At 51.5% G+C, this 19,056-nt stretch overlaps 2 protein-coding genes across 4 annotated transcripts; one reads left to right on the forward strand and one right to left on the reverse strand.

The window, feature by feature from the left end:
* Positions 1 to 2,742: 2,742 nt before the first annotated feature.
* SGCA (sarcoglycan alpha) lies at positions 2,743 to 13,179 on the reverse strand. 3 transcript variants are annotated; one of them, XM_055407586.2, is made up of 11 exons: positions 12,866 to 13,179; positions 12,322 to 12,380; positions 11,356 to 11,478; positions 11,096 to 11,250; positions 10,847 to 10,919; positions 10,348 to 10,546; positions 9,756 to 9,918; positions 8,604 to 8,812; positions 8,374 to 8,400; positions 3,179 to 3,371; positions 2,760 to 2,912 (listed from the first exon to the last, which is right to left on the reverse strand). In XM_055407586.2, the coding sequence occupies exons 2-10, from the start codon at positions 12,356 to 12,358 to the stop codon at positions 3,191 to 3,193; spliced, it is 1,167 nt and encodes a 388-aa protein (XP_055263561.2). In that variant the 5' UTR covers positions 12,359 to 12,380; positions 12,866 to 13,179; the 3' UTR covers positions 2,760 to 2,912; positions 3,179 to 3,190. The 3 variants fall into 3 exon arrangements, with proteins under 3 accessions (XP_088685106.1, XP_088685105.1, XP_055263561.2); XM_088828980.1 differs by lacking the exon at positions 12,866 to 13,179 and having other exon boundaries at positions 2,743 to 2,877; positions 12,322 to 12,774; XM_088828979.1 differs by lacking the exon at positions 12,866 to 13,179 and having other exon boundaries at positions 2,758 to 2,912; positions 12,322 to 12,774.
* LOC129544268 (histone H1.9-like) lies at positions 6,407 to 7,760 on the forward strand. The gene has a single exon (XM_055407588.2). It carries the CDS (start codon positions 7,155 to 7,157, stop codon positions 7,692 to 7,694), a length of 540 nt encoding a protein of 179 aa, XP_055263563.2. The 5' UTR covers positions 6,407 to 7,154; the 3' UTR covers positions 7,695 to 7,760.
* Positions 13,180 to 19,056: the final 5,877 nt, after the last annotated feature.

The raw sequence follows: 19,056 nt of genomic DNA on the forward strand, positions 1-19,056 counted from the left end.
GGGTCCTGCGGGCAGTGTGGGTGTGGCGCTGGAGGAGATGAGGGAGGGAGTGAGATGGAATCTCAGGGAGGAGCAGCTATTTGTCCTTGGTGGTGAGGGGCTGAGGTGTGACTGCCAGGTGGAATCTTGCCCTCTGAGCATGTGTAAAGGGGTGCTGAGTGCCAGGGCAGTGGGGCTTGCGTACATCTGCGTCCAGGCACAGCTCGCTGTCCTCCGCAGTCACGCTATCCCCCCAGTCGTGTCTGGGCCACTTCCTCCTCGGCCAGCAGCCAGGCTCCCATGTGCTCCTGGTAGCTGAGCTGAGAGGGAGGCACTGCCAAGGTCCCAAGGCAGAGGGAAGTATGGGGCTGGTCTCAGACTCTCCATCCGGGCGGAACAGGAAAAGCGCATGGGTCCAGGGTGAGAGGGCAGCCTCCTCCTCTTGGGGGTGGAGAGCTGACAGGGAGCAAGGAGGAACCATCCCAGACCGCAGGCTGACTGCGCAGAGCCTCCAATCTGAGCAGATTCTGTGCAGCTCCGGGTTTCAGCCAGATGAGGGGCCCCAGGGAAAGGAGGAAATTGCTAATGAAAAGCCAGAGTCCACGTGATTGGGGGTTGTTACCTAAAGAGCCCTTGAGTTTACTGAGCACATATATTCAAGAGGCTTAGGGCCTCTTCCTGCCTCCATGGATGCTTCTGGGATTAACTAACCAACGGGTGTGGGGTGGCCAGCAGGGAAGGGGGGCACCCACAAGATAATGATAAAAGCTCTAGCAGTGGCCTTGCTCATCTCGCCCTCTTTGCCCAGAGAGGAGGAGCAACCTACTCAAGAACTCTGAGCGGCCAGGACCTGATGGCTTCCCTTCACACATTCTTTCCCACGACTTTCCCAGCGCCTGCTGTGTGCCGGCACTGCGCCTGGGGGAGCACAGAATCTTGCCCTCCTGGAGCTTACCCCAGGGCCAAAGCTGACCCCAACAAGGTGCTCATACAGGGCACATCCTATGGGCCTGGAGCCAGGGGTGGAGAGCGCTCTCTGAGCAGGGGAAATGCCTCTCTAGAGACCTGCCATTTGCGCAGAGGCCAAAATGAGTGCACCAAGGGAAAGTTTTGTGGACATGGGAGACTGGGGGTCCCAGCAGAGGGAAGAGCAGGGGCTAGGGCACTGAAACAGGGGTGTGTTAGGAGGCCTTGTGGCTGGAGCAGTCAAGCATGGGGAGCTAGGATGATGGGGTCAGAGGCATACATGGCCTGGCCAAGACGTTGGGTTTCCCACTTGCTGTCACGGGAAGGCAATGAAGAGTTGACAGCAGAGGGGCGAGCCTCCTTGATTTTTCCTTTTAAAGAACCGGCCTGACTGGTACTGGAGGTAAGACAAAAGGGGCAGGGAGGAGGCAGGGAGAAGGCTGCTGTGGGGGTCCAGGAGCCAGATCCTGGAGCTGGCCTGGGAAAGGCATCGTGGAAGCTGTGAGAAGTGAATGAATTCAGGATATTTTTTCGAGGTGGGGATTCTGGGAAGTGAGAGGAAGGAGAGGGGAGTCTAGGAGCAACTTGGGGCCCCCATGACCCCTTTGCCTATACATTTCTGAAAAGTGGGATGCAGTGTTCAGAAACAGCCCTCCTCAGTGGCCCTGGGGGCACCACTATTGGATTGGGAGCTGCCTCAGCTGGTTCAGCTTCCCCTCAGCCCCAGGCTGGGCTCTCGCCTCCAGGTAAGAGAAAAATCCCGTGCGTTCCCCCCCACCTGCCCTCTCCACACACACACACACACACACATGCACACATATAACATACATACACACATACATACATATACACATACACACACACACCGAAGGGCTGATTGAGCATCAGCTCCAGGATAGTAGATGGGGCCCAGGCCTAGTGTGAGGAGCTCAGAAAGGGGTATAGAGGCCTCAGAGTGGCAGAGCCTCCCCTTGTCTGGATTGTCTCGGAGCTGCCCCTTTGGTCAGGGGCCTGAGCCAGAAGTCCCTGCTCCTCCCTCCCCTCTTTAACTGGGTCCCCTCTGGGGCTATCTCTGACCTGCTCTCCCAAGGGGAGACTGGGTATGGCTCTGGTGGCAGGGCAGGAGAGGACCTGGCCTGCTTTGGTTACAGCCACCTGGGAAGAACAAGCTGTGGCTGCTTCCTGGTCAGCCATGCTCTCCAGGGCTCACATGGGGACCAAGCTAAGCGGTGACATCAAGCTCAACAAGGGCTCCAAGCTGTGCAGTGTCCTGTGGACCTCGACCCTGTCCCTGAGGAGCCCACCGAGAGGGGTCACTGATCCAGGGCATTAAGAGTCCTGCACCCTAACCCCCTCTCCATATCTAGGTTATGACTTACAAAGGGGCCTCCCCCCAGGGGATCTGAATGGGTGAGAGCCCAGATCTCCTGCTTCCAGAACCTCTCAGCCCTCCAAAAGGCAGGGTAGAGGTGGACACAACAGATCTGAATCCAAGCTCCGCCACTTGCCTGCTCTGTGACCTTGGGTAAGTCACTCTCTCTCTCTCCTGATCTGTTAAATGGGGATAATGATCCAATTGTCCCTCACTATTGGGTTCATGTGAGGATCAATATTAAGGCTGCATATGCAGGTCCTTCCCTCTTGCTTACAGAGAATTTGAGAAATGTAAAAATGCCAAAAGTCCCAAGGTCAGGCAGCAGCCCCAGGCTACCTCTGAGGGCGTCCACAAGGCAGAAAGGGAAGCAGAAGCGGTGAGGGCTGGGAAGGAGGCTTCAGAGACAAAAGCACAGCAACCGATGAGCAGAGCAGCAGGTGTTTATTCTGGGGGTCCTGATCCCAGACACCCTCACACCACGCCATCCTTCAAGCTTGGGGTCCAGAGGGCCGAGAACTGGAGTCAGGAAGAAGGGTGTGGTCATAGTCATGGCTGCTCTGTGAGTGGGGAGAGAAGGGAGAACAAAGCCAGGCTGGAACGGGAGCAGCAAAGAGAAGAGAGGGTGGGAGTCTGTGAGAACCAGGCCCCAGTTCTCCCGCTTTCCCCACCCTGACCGCCGGACTCGAGTGCTTGGCACTGGGGGCGACATCCCTGGCTCTGCTGAACACCTTCCCACCGCTACCCTGGGGGGCAGACAGGTCTGTGTGCCCCTTCCCATCCCCCTACCCCCCACGACAGCCTTGAGATGGAAGCCACGTTATTCCCAGAAAGAGGCTGGCACTGCCCAACTGGACCCACCTGGGCCGGCCCTCAGTGCTGGTCCAGTATGAGGGGCACCTGAGCGCTGTCCACTTGCGGGGGCACCCGCTCGCCTGTGTGCACGTTGAACATAGGCAGGGTCGAGAGTGGCCTGGGCACCTCTCGGCTAGATGCCATCTGTCGCAGCTCCTCCGTGTTCCCACGGATGGTGCAGTGGTGGACCATCTGGATGCTAGGGGCGCAGGAGGGAGACACATACACAATGGGTGGAGGAGGACACACAGGAAGCTCTTCAGTGCCAGCTCAGTATCCAGTGACTGAGGCATAGGCTCTGGGTGCAGACGTCCTGGGTTCAAACCTGTGTATCCTTTGCAAGTTGCTTAACCACTCTGCTTCAGTTTCCTCAACTGTAAAATGAGGATAATTAAAGCACCTACTTCCTAGGATTGCTATGGAGTTTAAGTGAGAAAATACAGGTTGGGTGTTCAGAAAAGTGCCTGGCACATGGTGAGTTCCTGAGATACTAAGACATGAATAGACACACATAGTGGCGTGTATTTTCAGAGGCCACTGTTTGCTAGGCTCAAACTATTTTTCAAAATAGCTGCACCATCTTGTTTTCCCACCAGCAATGTATGAGGGTTCTTGTTTTTCTATATCCACCACAACATTTGATATTTTCTATCTTTTTGACCATAGCAACTATAGCAATTCTCTTGTGGTTTAGTAGAATCAGTTTCACAAGATTCCTCCTCCATTCCCTCCTCTCTGATAAGTAGGTATGGTTTTCCTAGGGTGATGCTTTCATGAAATTCTTGAACTTTATATGTTTTTATTCCATACTATTTGGGGATGATGAGTTGCTTTTTTGAATTACCATTTGAAACAAAGGTTTTCTTTGTCCCTGAAAAGGAGTCCTCTGTTGCCTATACTCTCATATTTGGCTAAAAGTGCTGATATTCTTTTTTTGTATCTTCAGATTTTTAAAACTTGATTAATTTTTATCTATAGTAAGTATGTCATGGTGGGAACTGATTTACACTAATTATAAAAGACTAAAGTGATAAGTTCTCAGTTTTGCCTAGTAGTAGAGGACTCTTGCCTCTCATGGGCGGAGGAGCCTGGTAGGCTGCAGTCCATGGGGTCGTGAAGAGTCGGACACGACTGAGTGGCTTCACTTTCACTTTTCACTTTCATTCATTGGAGAAGGAAATGGCAACCCACTCCAGTATTCTTGCCTGGAGAATCCCAGGGACGGGGGAGCCTGGTGGGCTGCCGTCTGTGGGGTCGCACAGAGTCGGACACAACTGAAGTGATGCAGCAGCATATGGTTTTTATATTCTGATGATCCCCAGGGTCCCTTCCAGCAATCAGTTGCCGTTTCTAACACTCTCTCCCTTCCCCATCATCCTCATTTTAGTCTGGCAAACCTACCTCCTCTACCTTTTCCTAGCTTTTGCCCAAGCTCTTTTCCTGGTGGACTTTGACTGCTTATGTTTTGGACCCTCCACCTTGACCCTCTCCCACCCTGCCCCACACTGCCGCCAACATTGCTTAGCTCAGACGCTAAGTCTTACTTCCTGTCTGCGTTTCATACCGCGTCTCCTTGAGGCTGGAACCAGACTCCACCCTCACCGGGCTAGAAACCCTAGGAGGAGCTGAAGGAATTGACCGCCACACCCATTAGCAAGTCCCTCCTGAGCTTTAGATCCAGTTTCCTCTAGGAAGGCTGAGCCTCCTTCTCATCTGACATTCTCATGGGCTTGTTTTCTGCTGTCCAGGAACAACTCTAATTCATTTTGAGAAATAGGGTAGCACAGTGGTTAAGCATGAGGACTTGCTTTGGGCCTGAATGTGAGTTCCTCCGCTTACCGGTTGTGTTACCCTGTGTGAGTTATTTGACCTCTCTGCCACCATTTCCTCAACTGTAGTAAAGCTGTTGTATGAATTAATGCAAGAAAAACATTTACATCTACTGGTCAGCATGCAGCCAAAGATAGCCATTATTATAGGGAGTCTTCTGTTGCTATTATTATCACTGGTATTATTATAGCAGGTCCACTGATGAACTTGGCCTCCAGTAGAAGGACATTTCCAAGCCCTTTGGCCTGAACCCATCCACACTCGTGGGCTTTTCACAGATTCCCTGGTTGCTGGGTCAGACAGACAATAAGAACTGGTTTTCTTAAAGGGGTGGGGGCCCCAGGCAGGATGGAAGCCATCCTTCTTACCGCTGGATTACTGATCAAATCCGGGAGGGGGAAATGCTTCCCATCAATATCCCCATCTCAAGTAGTGGACACAGACTCTGGCTGGAGTCTGAGAGATAAGACTAAAGGAAAGATTTTCTAGTTTCCTGCTGAACGGGCCACTCTCCTCCCCAGGGAGGAGAGAACCGAGCACTTTCTGGCCAGTGGAAGGAGGTGGAGCCACCCTCTTAAGGCAAGGGGAGGGTCAAAATGAGCTATTGAGTCTGGAATTTGGCAACCAGAGTGGTCCAAAGCACAATTTTCCATTCCCAGGCAAAGGGAGGCTGAGACGAGAAGGGGGCAAGAAGAGTATGGAAGTGGAGGCAGCCAGGCAGGTAATGATCATGGTGGGGAGGCCTTGGTTGATGGGCCCCTCTACCCCTAGCCCCACACCTGGGTCTCATTACTCTGGCAACACACACAGGTGGAAAAATGGTCCAGGGATGTGTTTTCCAGAGCAGGAGCAGAAGTCAGAGCCACAGTGCCCTCCCCCACAATCTTTCCACATCAGCACTTGGGCAGAAAAAATGAACAGGCCGGCATTCACACACATACACACACACACACACACACACATACACACAGCCCCTTGAGCCCTGCCTTTGGCACACAGCTCACAGGAGAGGGTCGTTGGGCTGGAGGATGTTCTGACCAATAAAATCGGATGCAGGTAAAAAAACAGGCAGCGGATTCACTATTTTGGATAATTTCAATATCCTTGAACAAGCAAAAAGAAAAATGAATAAAATTGGACTTTGTAGAAATAAATCAACACAAAATCCACACCAGCAAGGGTTAATATCACACACACATGGTAAAATTGGTTATTGACTCAAAATTGATGGAGGAAGCATATTTTCTTGACACCAGCAGAGCTTGAAAACTGACCCAGGAAAGCTGGACATGGTGGAAAGTAACTGGTCAGAAGAGAATATTGGTCAGAAGAGAATATTCTCAATGGCAGAAGATCAAATTGGTCAAATTTGGCACAGGCCAAAAAAAAAATTGAGGAGAAATATCCAAAACTTACATAGAAAATCACTGTTCCCAATAGGGAAAAAATTCTACCAAATAAACATGAAAACAGAAAAGAAGGAAATCCTTTTTATTACTTTGTTAAAAAAAAGTTGATCAAGGAATTAAATTGAGTTAGATAGATCAAGGAATTACATTTCTGTTCACGCTGGGAAATGTATTCCCCATAAAAATTCAAAAATGTAGGTATAATACTGATTCTAAAAAGTTTTGTGTTCTTCAACCCAATGAATTGAGATGGTGGGGTCAAAATGGTGGGTTTAAAACTGGGGTCTTGGGCACCCTAAAGTCAGCTGGTGAGCATATAGACACCACATGGGCCCATCCACCTGACTCACTCAGACCCATAGCCCTTCTTCCCAGGCTACCTGGCATGTCAGATGCCCACATGCTGGGTATCTCCCATCTGGCCCACCTAGGGGGACAATGGGCCCACTGTGACCCTCACAGGATTCTGGTGGCCTCACAATGTCCCCATGAGGTCACTACAGAGATAACCTTACCACCCCCTGCATCTCAGGCACAAGTCTGCCAAGGCCAGCGTAGGTGATCATCCTCAGTCCTCTTTCTGGCCACCCAGGGCAAGGCTCGGGCCAGAGCCCTACAGGAAGCCTCTGAGGGAACCAGGAACTGGGGTGCATCTCCCCCACTGAGGAGCAACCCAGGAGAGAGTGCCAGCCGCCATCCTGGAGGTCCTTGCACCCAGTTCCCTTCACCCACCCCGGGAAGAGATGCAGAAAGACACTTCGCTGCCACCCCCATCTGGGCCCTTGGCCTCCAACACTGCCCTGGGTGCAGGCCAACAGGCCAGCTCATCTGGACTCCCAAGCAAAAGTGAGACTCGGCGCCGCACCAGCCCCAATCCCCACCGGAAGCCCAACATATCCAAAGTGATCCTGGGATTCGTGGCAGACAAGGGGGCAGGCAACCGCGTATCCCTGGCCTCCCTGAAGAAGGCTGTTGCCACCAGGGGCTACGACATGACCCGCAACGCCTGGCGCTTCAAGCGAGTGCTCAAGGGGCTGGTGGACAAGGGCATGCTCAAGCAGGTGACAGGCAAGGGGGCCAGAGGCTCCTTCCTCATGGGCAAGAATCATGCCTCCAAGTTTAAGCTCAAGGCCAAGAGACTGCGTCAGCGGCGACAGCAGTCTGGGCCACGCCGGCCTGGGTCGCGCCGGCCTGGGCAGCGCCGGTTGCTCATGGGCTCCAAACCAGGGCATAAGCGACCTATCAGGGGGGTTCGCAGGGCGGCCAAATGCCGCCACAGTTAACCAGGAAGGTTGGGCAAGCAGGCAGGGGTGCCAGGCCTGCCACAGGCTCAGTGCCATGAGAATAAAAGGAGCCTAACTTATTTCACACCTGCCTCCTAGAATCTTTGGGGTTCAACGGAGTGGGAGAGGAAGAGGTCTGGGGGCACACAGGAAAGGTAAGGCCAGGGGTGGGGGAAACCTGGTCAAATAAGGATAAAATTTGGGAAGAGCTGGAGAAATTGAAAGCATCCAGATATTAGCTAGTCCAACCGCATTATCTTGTAGGTGAAGAAACTGAGCCCATCACAGTAATTATGCAGCAGAGCAGAGCCTGGAACCTAAGTGTCTGACTCACAGTGAAGTGTGGTTGTGTGTGTGTGTGTGTGTGTGTGTGCACTGGTGCACACACTGAAGCCTTGTAAGTTGCTTCTCAAACCCTTTCCCTGAAGGTGGCAGCAGATCCCTAAAGCCTGGCTAGATCCCCTCCCCTGTCCCACATTAGACTCTTCCATGGAGACCAGAAAATGAGAAAGCCAAGTCAGGATAGGTGGGACCCAGCCCCCAGCCAACCCAGGATTGGAGAGCACAGACTAAGTGTGGCCCCAACATCTGGGATTTGTCTGCTGCCCATGGAGGTTGGAGGGTCCAGCTTAATAGTCCAGGGGGGCTCCCACCCAGCCCCCAGACTTCCCCTACTCACTCAGAGGTGGCCAGGTCTCTCTTCAGCCTGTGGAAAAACAAGGGAGGGGATTAGCTACTGTCCACAACCCTCCTCTTGGTGCAGGCCACGCAAGGGACCCCTGCTCTTTTCCTGGCTGAGGATTCCACTCTCAGAGGGATCTGGGTCCCCAGGCAGCACAAATGCCACAAGGAGTCTACAGTGTGAGCACCAGCCCTGGTGCCCTCCCTGCCCTCTGCCCCCATACTCACCGTCCCTCCCGCCGGCAGCACATAATGTAGGCCAGCAGCAGGGTCAGCAGCAGGGCCACCAGAAGGGGCACCAGGAGGGTGACGAGTGCGTCGGTCAGGAAGTCTCGGGCAGTGGCCTCGGTGGGTGGGCAGAAGAATGGGTCGTGCTCCAGGATCCCATCACCTGGAGCAGATGCCTCGTCTGCAGGCTCTGGCACTGACTTGTCCACCTGCTCAGGAAGCCAAGGGTTGATCCAGGAGCGGATGGCTAGACACAGAGACCCCCCCAGGGCACAGAGCAGAAGTTCTACTCCATGAAACTTCAGGGATTCCTCCCGCCTTGCCTCTCCCAGCTCATGTGATCAAACGGGACAAGCACTGGTCTATAAACCAGGAACAAAATTCTAGGAGAGGCAGGACCATACAGTGGTTAGAGTACAGTCCTCAGGTTTGAATCCTGTCTCAGGAAACTTCTGTGCTGTGATGATTTACCTCTAGGTGCCTCGATTTCCTCATCTGTAAAATTGGGATGCTAATAGTGGTACCTGTCTCCTGGTACCACTATTGCGAGGATAAAACACATGGATTGCATAATGCCTTACCCACAGCAAGTGCACAAGAATATTGATTGCCAGTTTCTGGCTGTGCTATTGGTCAAGTCACAGGAAGGGTTCCTAGCCCTGGGAACAGGACCTCTAGGGACCCTAGACACCTCAGCTCCATATCCCAAAGAGCAGAAGTGAGCATCTTTGGTTTATAACATGGGGGTGAGCTATCTATTCCATGTTCCAAGGTAATTTGCTAAGTGACACCTTAGAGGAAAGTAAAGCAAACAGAGCTGTCATACAGAAACCTTAGGTGGAGAAAGAAGTTTGGCACCACTCTGGGGGAGTGACTGTTGTAGCTGTTGAGTTGGGCACAGCTGGGGCTCCAGGAGCTGGAGATCCCTTTGTCTGGATTATGGACTCTATTGCCCTCTTGTGGGAGAAGGTAGGACATCAGGGTGTGTGTGTGTGTGTGTGTGTGTGTGTGTAGGACATCAGGTGTGTGTGTGTGTGAGACAGAGGGAGAGAGTAGAGATAATTGGAGTAACAGAGATGGGATAGGAAGGTGAGGATGGAGGAGACCGTGATGGGAGCCCTGTCCCGCCCCCACTCCCAGAGCCCTCCTCACCAGCGACACATTGCACCAGTCAACCCGGAAGTGAGGTGCCAAGGTGTCATAGCAGGACAGTAGTGGAGGCTGGCCCTGGGCACAGCGAGCGTGGCTGTCGGGGGATGCCACCATCTTCAGGCAGGTGGAGAAGGGTGAAGCAGAGCCCACCTTGATGTATACCCTGGGCCCAGATAGAAACCACTATTAGATAATTGAGGGTGTCACTGAGCACTGGAGATTTGGGGGTTATGGCCACCCTGAGATCTGGGATTATGGTGAGAGTATACAGAGCACCCCAGTCTTCTGGGGACCTTGTCCTCCCGGCAATATCCTTTAATGGATAGATCTTCCGTGTCCTTATGGGCACCAGGAAGTGCAAAGTTCAGGGTAACTAGGGTTTGGACCCTGGAAAGGCAAGAGGAAGATGGAATGACCAGAAGGAACTGGACAGTGACATGATGCTGGGAGGTAAAGACGGGCATGGTGAGCATGCAAGACAATGGATAAAGCCCCACTTGGAAGTTAGGGAGACCCATGTTCTATGCCCACCACCTAGACAAAACGCAAGCTGCTCCCTCCTCCAGGAAGCCCTCCTGGGCTGCATACCTACCCTTCTTTGCGGCCCTCAATAGGAAGGGGGACTCGGCCTCCGCGGTCCAAGGCAGAGGTGATGTTGAGCAGCTGGAGTTCCCCTGGCTCCCAGAGCCCCCCCAAGGCTGTGAGGAAACGGCTGGCAGGTGTCGAGGGCAGCACTTCCTCCACATCATGGCTGCACACCAGGAACTCAGCCTGGTATGGCAGCAGGGGACCTGGGAGGGCCAGGTGGGCACCTCAGACTGTACCCAGCTCCCAGCCCTGCATGGATCCTTCCTCCCCATAACCCCCCAGCTCCCTTCCTTCTACCTAATCCCTCATATATCACAGGCCTCAAACACCCTTCCCCGGCACCCAGAGCCTCAACTACTCGCCTGTCAGCAGAGCAACCGAGAACACACCTCCAGTGTTTTCAGGGTGCCCTGCCCCTCACTAGTTGCTTCTCCAACCCCTTCCAGGGGAGATTCCCCCAAGACTGGCATGGTGGGGTAGGGATGGGACAGGGCTGGTGATACCTTCTGGGTCCCCAATCAACAGCACCAGCGTCTGCTGTGTGGTGTCGAAGCTGTCCCGATTGTAGGCCGTGACCTGGAGAGTGGGGTAGGGGGCTGAGAGGCTGGGTTAGGAGAGGAACGTGGTGCAGCTGGGCCTGGCGAGAGAAGACTGAGGGAGCACACCAAATCAGAGGCTCGTGATTCAGGTAAATGCGTGAACACTGGGTCCCTGCCGCGTGCATTGCAGCCAACTGGGGCCCCTGCTGGTACCTCGATGATCTGGCGTCCACGATCTTCTGGGGTGGCGGTGCCATAGAGAAAGCCAGGCTGGTAGGGGCTGCGCTGGGTATAGCGGAGCCACCGAGGCAGGTCTGGGTGTCCCTGGAGGTGGGCGTGGTAGGTGATAGGGACGGGGGCTGGGACAGCTGGCAGAAGAGAGGAGAGGGGATTGGAAACATGACAGCAGCCTTCCCCAGCCCTGGGCCAGGCACCCCCCCAGCCCACCCCAGTGCCCCTCAGGCCCCTCTCACGGAAGACGTGCTCAGGACGGTGCAGGAAGCTTTCGTGGTCCAGGGTGTGTACAAAGACGCGGCCCACAAGTGGGTGCAGGGTGGTCTGCTGGGCCTCGGTGCCCCCCAGCCCTTCCAGGAGACCTGTGGGGAACCACGACCCCAAACACAGCGGCCCAGCCTCAGCCCCAGCCGGGGAATAAGGTGCCCTTTCCACCCAGTCCTCGGTGGCCCTGAGGGACCAGAGAAATGTGTGAGAGGAGGACAGCTCTGCTGGCTCCCGGGAAGGGCGGGTGGGACCCTGACGGTGCCACACACTGTCATCTGTGATGAGACCCAGACCTTGGTTTGGTTTGGATTCATGGAAGCTCCTCACTCCTCATTTTAGGCCCCCAGTGAGAGTCAATGGGCGAGGATTAATGTCTGGCTGAGAGGGGTGTGTGTGTGTGGGGGGGGTGTCAGGGCACTTGGAAAAGAATTCCAAGCTGACTATCTGGAAGGCTAGAGAGGAAGGGAAGAAGGGAGGGAGAGGGAAGGACCCCTTGGAGGAGGCAGGTAGCCACTCTAGGGCCTCTCCTAAAATGCAGGGGGAATAGGGTCCACACCAGAGTCCACTAGGAGCTGAGCAAAGGGAAGCCTGAGCCTGGAGGCCCAGGGAGAAGCTCTGCCCCAGCAGCCCTTACACCTTCCCAGGGCCAAATTTAGCCTGGACCCAGAAAGAAGCCAGCCCCGCCAGTTCATTAAAGGGCCCCAGCGCTCTGGAACTGTGTGGTTAAGGCCCAGCCTGACACCCCACCCCTCAGAGTTCCCAGCACCCTCCACACACACCTCAGCTCCCAGCCCCAGTTTCCTAGAGCCCCACTGGCTGTAGAGTTTATACCCCAAAGTCCTTCTGGCCCCTGCCTCACCCCAACGACCAACCCCTTCCCTAAGGAACTTCTCACCCCCTCAACCTGGGCCTCTGCCCTGAAGAAGACCCCAACTTACCCACAAGGAGAGAGATCCAGATTAGCGCTGCTGCCATGGCTGCCCAGGCCTGGCCCTGCCTGTGAGTGGCAGAGACAGGAGCGGGGAGGAGGCGGGGAGAGGCACGGGCAGGTGTCCCAGAGCAGCTGGGCCCGGATTCAGCCAACAGGGCCCTCCCCATCCCCACCCAGAGCAGGCGCTAAATCTGGGGTGGACCCAGTCTCCACATGACAAGATCCCTCCAACCATCCCCTTCCAGGGCCCAGAGTGTATTTTCTAGATCACCAACCTTAACTGCCTTGATTCCCTCTTAAAACCCTAATGACTCCCATTGCCCTGAGCTCCCCAGCTGCTGATGGCCTTCAGGCCCTGCCTGTACCTGGCCATGCTTTCTAGAACCGCCGCCTCTCTTCACTGCCCCCACCACACACACACACACACACACACACACACACCACCACAGGCTTCTGCCCCACTCCCACTCTGTCTGTACCCCTCTGTGTAAGCTGTTCCCTCTGCCTGAGTTCCCTTTCTGCCCTCATCCTACCAGCAAACTTCCACTCACCTTTCAAGACTCAGCACAGGCACCCTCTCCTCTCTGAGGCCTTTCTGTCCTCCATCCTGCCCCAGGCTGAGCGGAGTGCCCTTTGTCCCTGTGTACAACCCAGCCACACAGCGTTGAGGGTAGAATGGGATCTTATGATCTTTGCATCCCTGGACCTGTGTGAGGCTTCTTTCTGAGACAGAGGGGGTTGCCACCGAACCCCCAAGCAGATGCCCCAGGCAAGGACATCTGGGATCTTCCCTGGATTAGCCTGAGGGGGGGGTGTTGGCCCGCAGACCGAGGTGACCGATGGGCAGCTTACCCAGCCTGGTCCATTCCACCTCTCCCACGTGACCATCCCACCTGTCCCGGGATAGCCACAGATTCCAAAATGAGTGTCCGCTCAGGCTGTCAGACCAGGCAGGGTATGTTTCAGAGCCACTTTGGTACTCCTCTGCCTTCTCAAATGTGAAGGGCAAGAGGAAGAAAAGAGGCAGGAGAAAGTCAGAGAGCTCTGGGGGAGCAGGCAGAGGTGCCAGAACCTGGCTAGTTGCCCAGGCCTCAGCCCCTCAGTGGCAACATGTGATTCCCTCCCTTCCTGGCTGCAGCTTCTCCTACTATTTTTAGAGCCACCCAATCATACCCTCAGTTGTCTTAAGGTGGCATTGCCTGAACCCAGTGCCACCAGGCTCACTGAGGCTAGCCTTTCTTATTAATCCTTCTCTCTTTTCCCAAAACCAGGGGAACCAGGAACTGGGCCAGGAGTCAGGTGAAAGTGCCCTGAAAGTCTCCACTGGCCCACAGAGGACCTCCCCACCTCAGGGCTGTCTAGATTGCAATCTGCCGCTATAGTTCTCAGCACCTCTGTCCTTTGAGGCCTAGAGGTAGTGAGGACGATCACAAGATCTTTAAACCCATTTTGGAAAATTTTAAATAAAACTAAAGTATCCAGAATAATATAATGAACCTCCTTATATCTATCACCGAGCTTCAACCATGATCAATGCACAGCCGATCTCATTTCATGTATATGCTTCCCAATGAATTTCTTCTGTTGATTTTTCAAGAGGAATTTTTGAAAGATAATGACTTTTTAAAAACATAGCCGTGCATCCAGTTCAAGATGGCAGAGTAGAAGGATGTGCGCTCATCTCCTCCTGCAAGAGCAACCAGCTGTTGAACAACCATTGACAGGAGGCCGCTGGAACCCGAAAGAAGATAACTCACACACAAAGACAAAGAAGAAGCCACAGCAAGGTGGTAGGAAGGGCACAGTCACGATCAAAGCAAATCCCATACCCGCCAGGTGGGTGACCCACAGATTGGAGAACAATAATACGAAAGAAGTTCTTGCGCTACTGTGAAGGTTCTGGACCCCATGTTAGGTTTCCCGGCCTGGGGATCCGACAAAGGGACTGGGAATCTCCAGGGAATTGGGCCTTGAGGGCCAGTGGGATTGGATTACAGGCCTTCCAGAGGACTGAGGGAAACAGAGACTCGTTTCGGAGGGCACAAACAAAATTTTGCATGCACTGAGATCCACAGAAGAGGAGCAGTGACCCCACAGGAGCCTGAACCAAAATTACCTGCTAGTGTTGGAAGGCCTCCTGTGGAGGCGTGGGTTGGCAGGGGCTCACACAGGGACGGGGGCACTGGACGGTCCCTCTTGGCGTAAACCCTCTTGGGTTTGCCATTAACCCGATCATAGAGCCCACAGACCCCAGAGCTAGGTCACCTCAGGCCAAACAACTACCAGGCAGGGAGTGCAACCCCACCCATCAGCGGATAATTGGATTAAAGCTTTACTGGGCAAGACCCTGCCCACCAGAGCAGTTTTTCCCACTGCCAGCCCCTCCCATCGGGAAGCTTACACAAGCAGCCTCATCGTCAGAGGGCAGACAGAAGAAACAAGAAGCACAGTCTCCCCACAGCTAAAACAAACCATGTTGCAGAAAGTTCATCACAATGAAAAAGCAGAAAGTTATGTCCTAGATGAAGGGACAAGATAAAATCCCAGAAAAACAACTAAATGAAGTGGAGACAGGCAACCTTCCAGAAAAACAATTCAGACTAGAGATAGAGAAGATGATTCAGGATCTTGGGAAAAAAATGAAAGCAAAGATTGAGAAGATGCAAGAAATGTTTACCAAAGACCTAGAAGAATGAAAGAACAAGCAAACAGAGATGAATAATACACTAGACGGAATCAACAGCAGAATAACTGAAAGAGAAGAACAATAAATGACCTGGAGGGCAGAATGGTGGAAATCACTGCCATAGGACAGAATATAGAAAAAAGAATGAAAAGAAGTGAAGACAGCCTAAGAGAGCTCTGGGACAACATTAAATGCATTCACATTATAGGGATCATAGAAAAAGAAGAGAAAAAGAAAGGACTTGAGAAAATATTTGAAGAGATAATAGCTGAAAACTTCCCAAGCAGGAGAAAGGAAGTAGTCAACCAAATCCAGGAAGCACAGAGAGTCCCAAGAAGGATAAACCCAAGGAGGAACACACCGAGACACACAGTAATCAAACTGACAAAAATTAAAGACAGATAAAATATTAAAAGCAACAAAGGAAAAATGACAAATAACGTACAAGGGAACTCCCATCAGGCTATCAGCTGATTTCTCAGCAGAAACTCTACAAGCCAGAAGGCAATGGCATGACATATTTAAAGTGATGAAAGGGAAGAAACTACAAGCAAGAATACTCTACCCAGCAAGACTCTCCTTCAGATTTGATGGAGAAATCGAAAGCTTTCCAGAAAAGCAAAAGTTAAGAGAATTCAGCACCACCAAATCAGCTTTACAACAAATGCTAAAGGAACTTCTCTAGGCAGGAAACACAAGAGTAGGAAAAGACCTACAGAAAATAACCCCAAAACTAGTAAGAAATGGTAATAGGATCATACACATCGGTAACCTTAAATATAAATAGATTAAACACACCAATTAAAAGGCATAGACTGGCTGGGTGGATGAAAACATGTGTATGTCTGCACTTCCAAGTCCTCAGTTGTGTCCGACTCTTTGAGACCCCCCTGTCCTGTAGCCCAGGACAGGCTCTCTGTCCATGGGATTTTCCAGGCAAGAATACTGCAGTGGGTTGCCATGCCCACCTCCAGGGGAATCTTCCTGACCCAGGGATCGAAACTGTGTCTCCCGTAGTTCCTGCATTGCAGGCAGAACCCAGCCAAAAACCTGCTTGGGACTTGAACCCCCGTGGCTGGGACCCAAACCCAGCCAAAACCCAGGATACTTGGTTTCAAGACCTAATGAGTCATCGCAGAAAGAATTCAGTGAGAGACAAAGTGACAGGTAAGAAGTGGATTTTTTCAGATACAGAGAGAAGCACACTCCAGAGACAGTGTGGGCCATCACAAGTGTCGTAGAAAAGCTTATATATATATATATATATTTTTTTTTTTTTTAGAAAACTTATTAATTTTTGCCTAGCTAAAAATATTATGACATTTCAATTCCACTTGTTTGACTTATATGAATAGAATGCTAGATTTCTAATTAAAAAATAGATATGCAACTAGAAACAGAGATTTACTGTATAGCACAGGGAATTATAGTCAATATCTAATAATAACCTGTGATGGAAAATAATTTAAAAAATAATATACATTTTATAACTGTATAATATAAATTGTATAACTGAGTCACCTTGCTGAGCACCTGAAACTGTAAGTCAACTATACTTTAATAAAATGTGTATATTTTTAAAAATAACTGCAATGAATATACCTAATCACACATTTTATGTAAGGTTAATTCCTTAATATCAGATCTATAGAGTTCAAATTTCTAATTTTTCACACATGTCTTTTCTTTTTACAAAGTATTTGTTTGAATCAGGATCCAAATAAGATGTATACATTGCATGTATATATATACACTGATAAGCTTCTCCGAAATCTCTTAATCTATCTATGGGTTCCCCCTTCAACTACCATTCTCTCTCTCTCTCTGGTTTCCCTTGGGGTAACCAGGTCATTTGTTGTGTAGTCTGGATTTTGCTGATTGCACCTCTACTGTGTTCTTTAACATATTCCTCTGACCACTGTACTTCTTGTAAATTGTATTTCCTGTAGGTTGTTATGTCTCACAAATTGTAGTTGGGTTGAGATTCTTGATCAGCTGTAGGTTCCACTTTCTCTGGCAAACCATTTCAAAGGTGATCACAGGAGCCCATCTTGAGCTTGTGATTTGTCCTATTCAGCTGGAGCATCCACCTCGGGAAACGGGAAGGTCAGTTCTCAGTCTCTCAGCCGTGTCTACAAAAGCCCAGTCCAGATTCCCAAGCTTCCGCTTTACTCCTGCTGCGCGGACACTGACTTCAGCTAGTTGATTTTCTGTCCTTGCAGCTTTGCCATCCGCACCTGTTTCCCCAGCTTTCCGCCCTATATCGGCCATTCCATGTCTCAGTTTAATCCCTTTGGTCCTTTGTCCCTGTCTGTCCCCATCTCCATCAATGTTTGCTGAATAAATGATTAATTGAATATCATCTCCCCAATTCTCTCATTCCACTTCCGTCTCTATGAATCTGTCTCTTGATCTCTGAGCCATATTTTCTTCATCTGCATCTAAAACGGAGGTTTAGATGTCATGAGGGACAAAGGAAAGGGATTATCGTCACTGTGATCCCACCGTCGCATCCGCCTCCTAGACTCCACCCACATCTTTTTCTCCCGCATCCTCTTCTCTGCCCCCAGCAAAACAAAGGGTGCGATCTCCCATTCTGCCACGAGAGGGCGCATTCGTCTGTTCCAGCCCGGACCTGCGCCTGCGCAATATTGGGCTGGAGCTGGGTGGCCAGTCGGAATCTCAACAGAGCGCCCCGCCCCGGGCTAGGGATACACGTCAGAGGCGCTTGCTGAGCGCGGCGGCTAGAGGGGACCCACAGCCTCCTGTCCTCCCCTTCCGGGTCCAGAGGATGTTCTCCCAAAACACCAAGACAGGGAGGAGGGCCCGCGGGGAGGCAGGGGACTGGACACAATGCCCTCTTTCCTACCTTCCCCATCATCTCTCATTCCTCGGACTTAAAAGGACAACTCCATTTTTACCCACCCCCACGACTTTTGGGGGAACCAGCCTGAGGACCTAAGTGTACCCATAACACGCCTCCCCCACTCGGCCTTTTATCTGTGACATTGTCTTCAAAGGGGTCCCTTGAGCCTCCTGACAGCCCAAAGCTATCAATCTTGAGTCTGAGAAGGCCAGAGGCCACCCCTGGCCAAACATTTCAGCTTACAGAGGAGATACAGAATGAGAGGGTCTGTCTGAGGTCCCACAGCACAGTAATTGCACCGCTGGATCTCTGGACTTGGAGCCAAGTCCTACCCAGACACTTCCTTTCTGTAAAGTGGGGGCAAGAGGATTGATGAGATAATGGAAGTGAAAGTGCTTTATAACCTGTAAAACTCTTGAGGAAGTAAGGGGGCTTTTATTTATTTATAACTGACAGCGCAAGGCAATCGCTGCCCAGGGTCAGCCCACTAGCACAGCCTGAGAGCTAGGAGAGGTCAGGTTTAGAAGCCATCTCTTCTAGAGGATTAGGAGATAAACAGAATTTCACTGTCTTCCCAAGAACTTGCCAACATGGGCCCCAGTCTCACCAAAACCATAAAGAAGGTAGCTGAGGTCATCACTGAGAAGTAATAGAAGTGCCAGGGCAACGACTTCCCGTGAAAGGTATCTCCATCAGGCTGCAGGAGAGAGAGAGAGATAATTACATGACTGAGGTCTGGGGCCCTGGCTCCAGAGATCACTGAAGTACTGTACATTCTGACACTACGGAAGTGCTGAAGCTCTTCAGTTTTTTCTATCTGTTCAAACTGCAGGCCACTCAGCCCACAGTTGGGATGAATTTCACAACACCACATGGAAACTTTTGACTCTTGCTGCTGTACTTTCGTATTTTCACCCTAAACCTTGGACAAAAAAAAGAAAGGAAACAAAGTCTCTGACTTTTTTTTTTTTTTTTGGCGGATGGTACGATTATTTATATAGAAAACCCAAGAGATTCCATAGGTATGTTTTCAAGAGTTATTCAGAGAGATCAGCCAGGTTGCTGGACAAAATTTAACATCCCAATAAAATACAGAATTCAACAGTGTTTCTATACTCAAGCAATAATTTATTAGAAACTGTAATATCTTTTTAGAAAGAAATCATACACAAAATTAAAATTGTACAGAA

The sequence above is a fragment of the Moschus berezovskii genome, chromosome 20 (assembly GCF_049115385.1).
Source record: "Moschus berezovskii isolate FMDL1 chromosome 20, NW_MosBer_1.0, whole genome shotgun sequence".
NCBI classification, from domain to species: Eukaryota; Metazoa; Chordata; class Mammalia; order Artiodactyla; family Moschidae; genus Moschus; species Moschus berezovskii.

What these genes read in the sequence shown, in the direction of transcription:
- LOC129544268 (XM_055407588.2), top strand. Translation starts at nt 7,155, where the DNA reads ATGCAGAAAGACACTTCGCTGCCACCCCCATCTGGGCCCTTGGCCTCC.
- SGCA (XM_088828980.1), bottom strand. Translation starts at nt 12,481, where the DNA reads ATGGGGAGGGCCCTGTTGGCTGAATCCGGGCCCAGCTGCTCTGGGACA. An exon ending in CTGGATCTCTCTCCTTGTGG is followed by an intron (nt 11,479 to 12,321) that starts GTAAGTTGGGGT and finishes GGTTCCCCACAG; the next exon opens with GTCTCCTGGAAGGGCTGGGG. An exon ending in ACTGGTGCAATGTGTCGCTG is followed by an intron (nt 8,813 to 9,755) that starts GTGAGGAGGGCT and finishes CTTCCTGAGCAG; the next exon opens with GTGGACAAGTCAGTGCCAGA.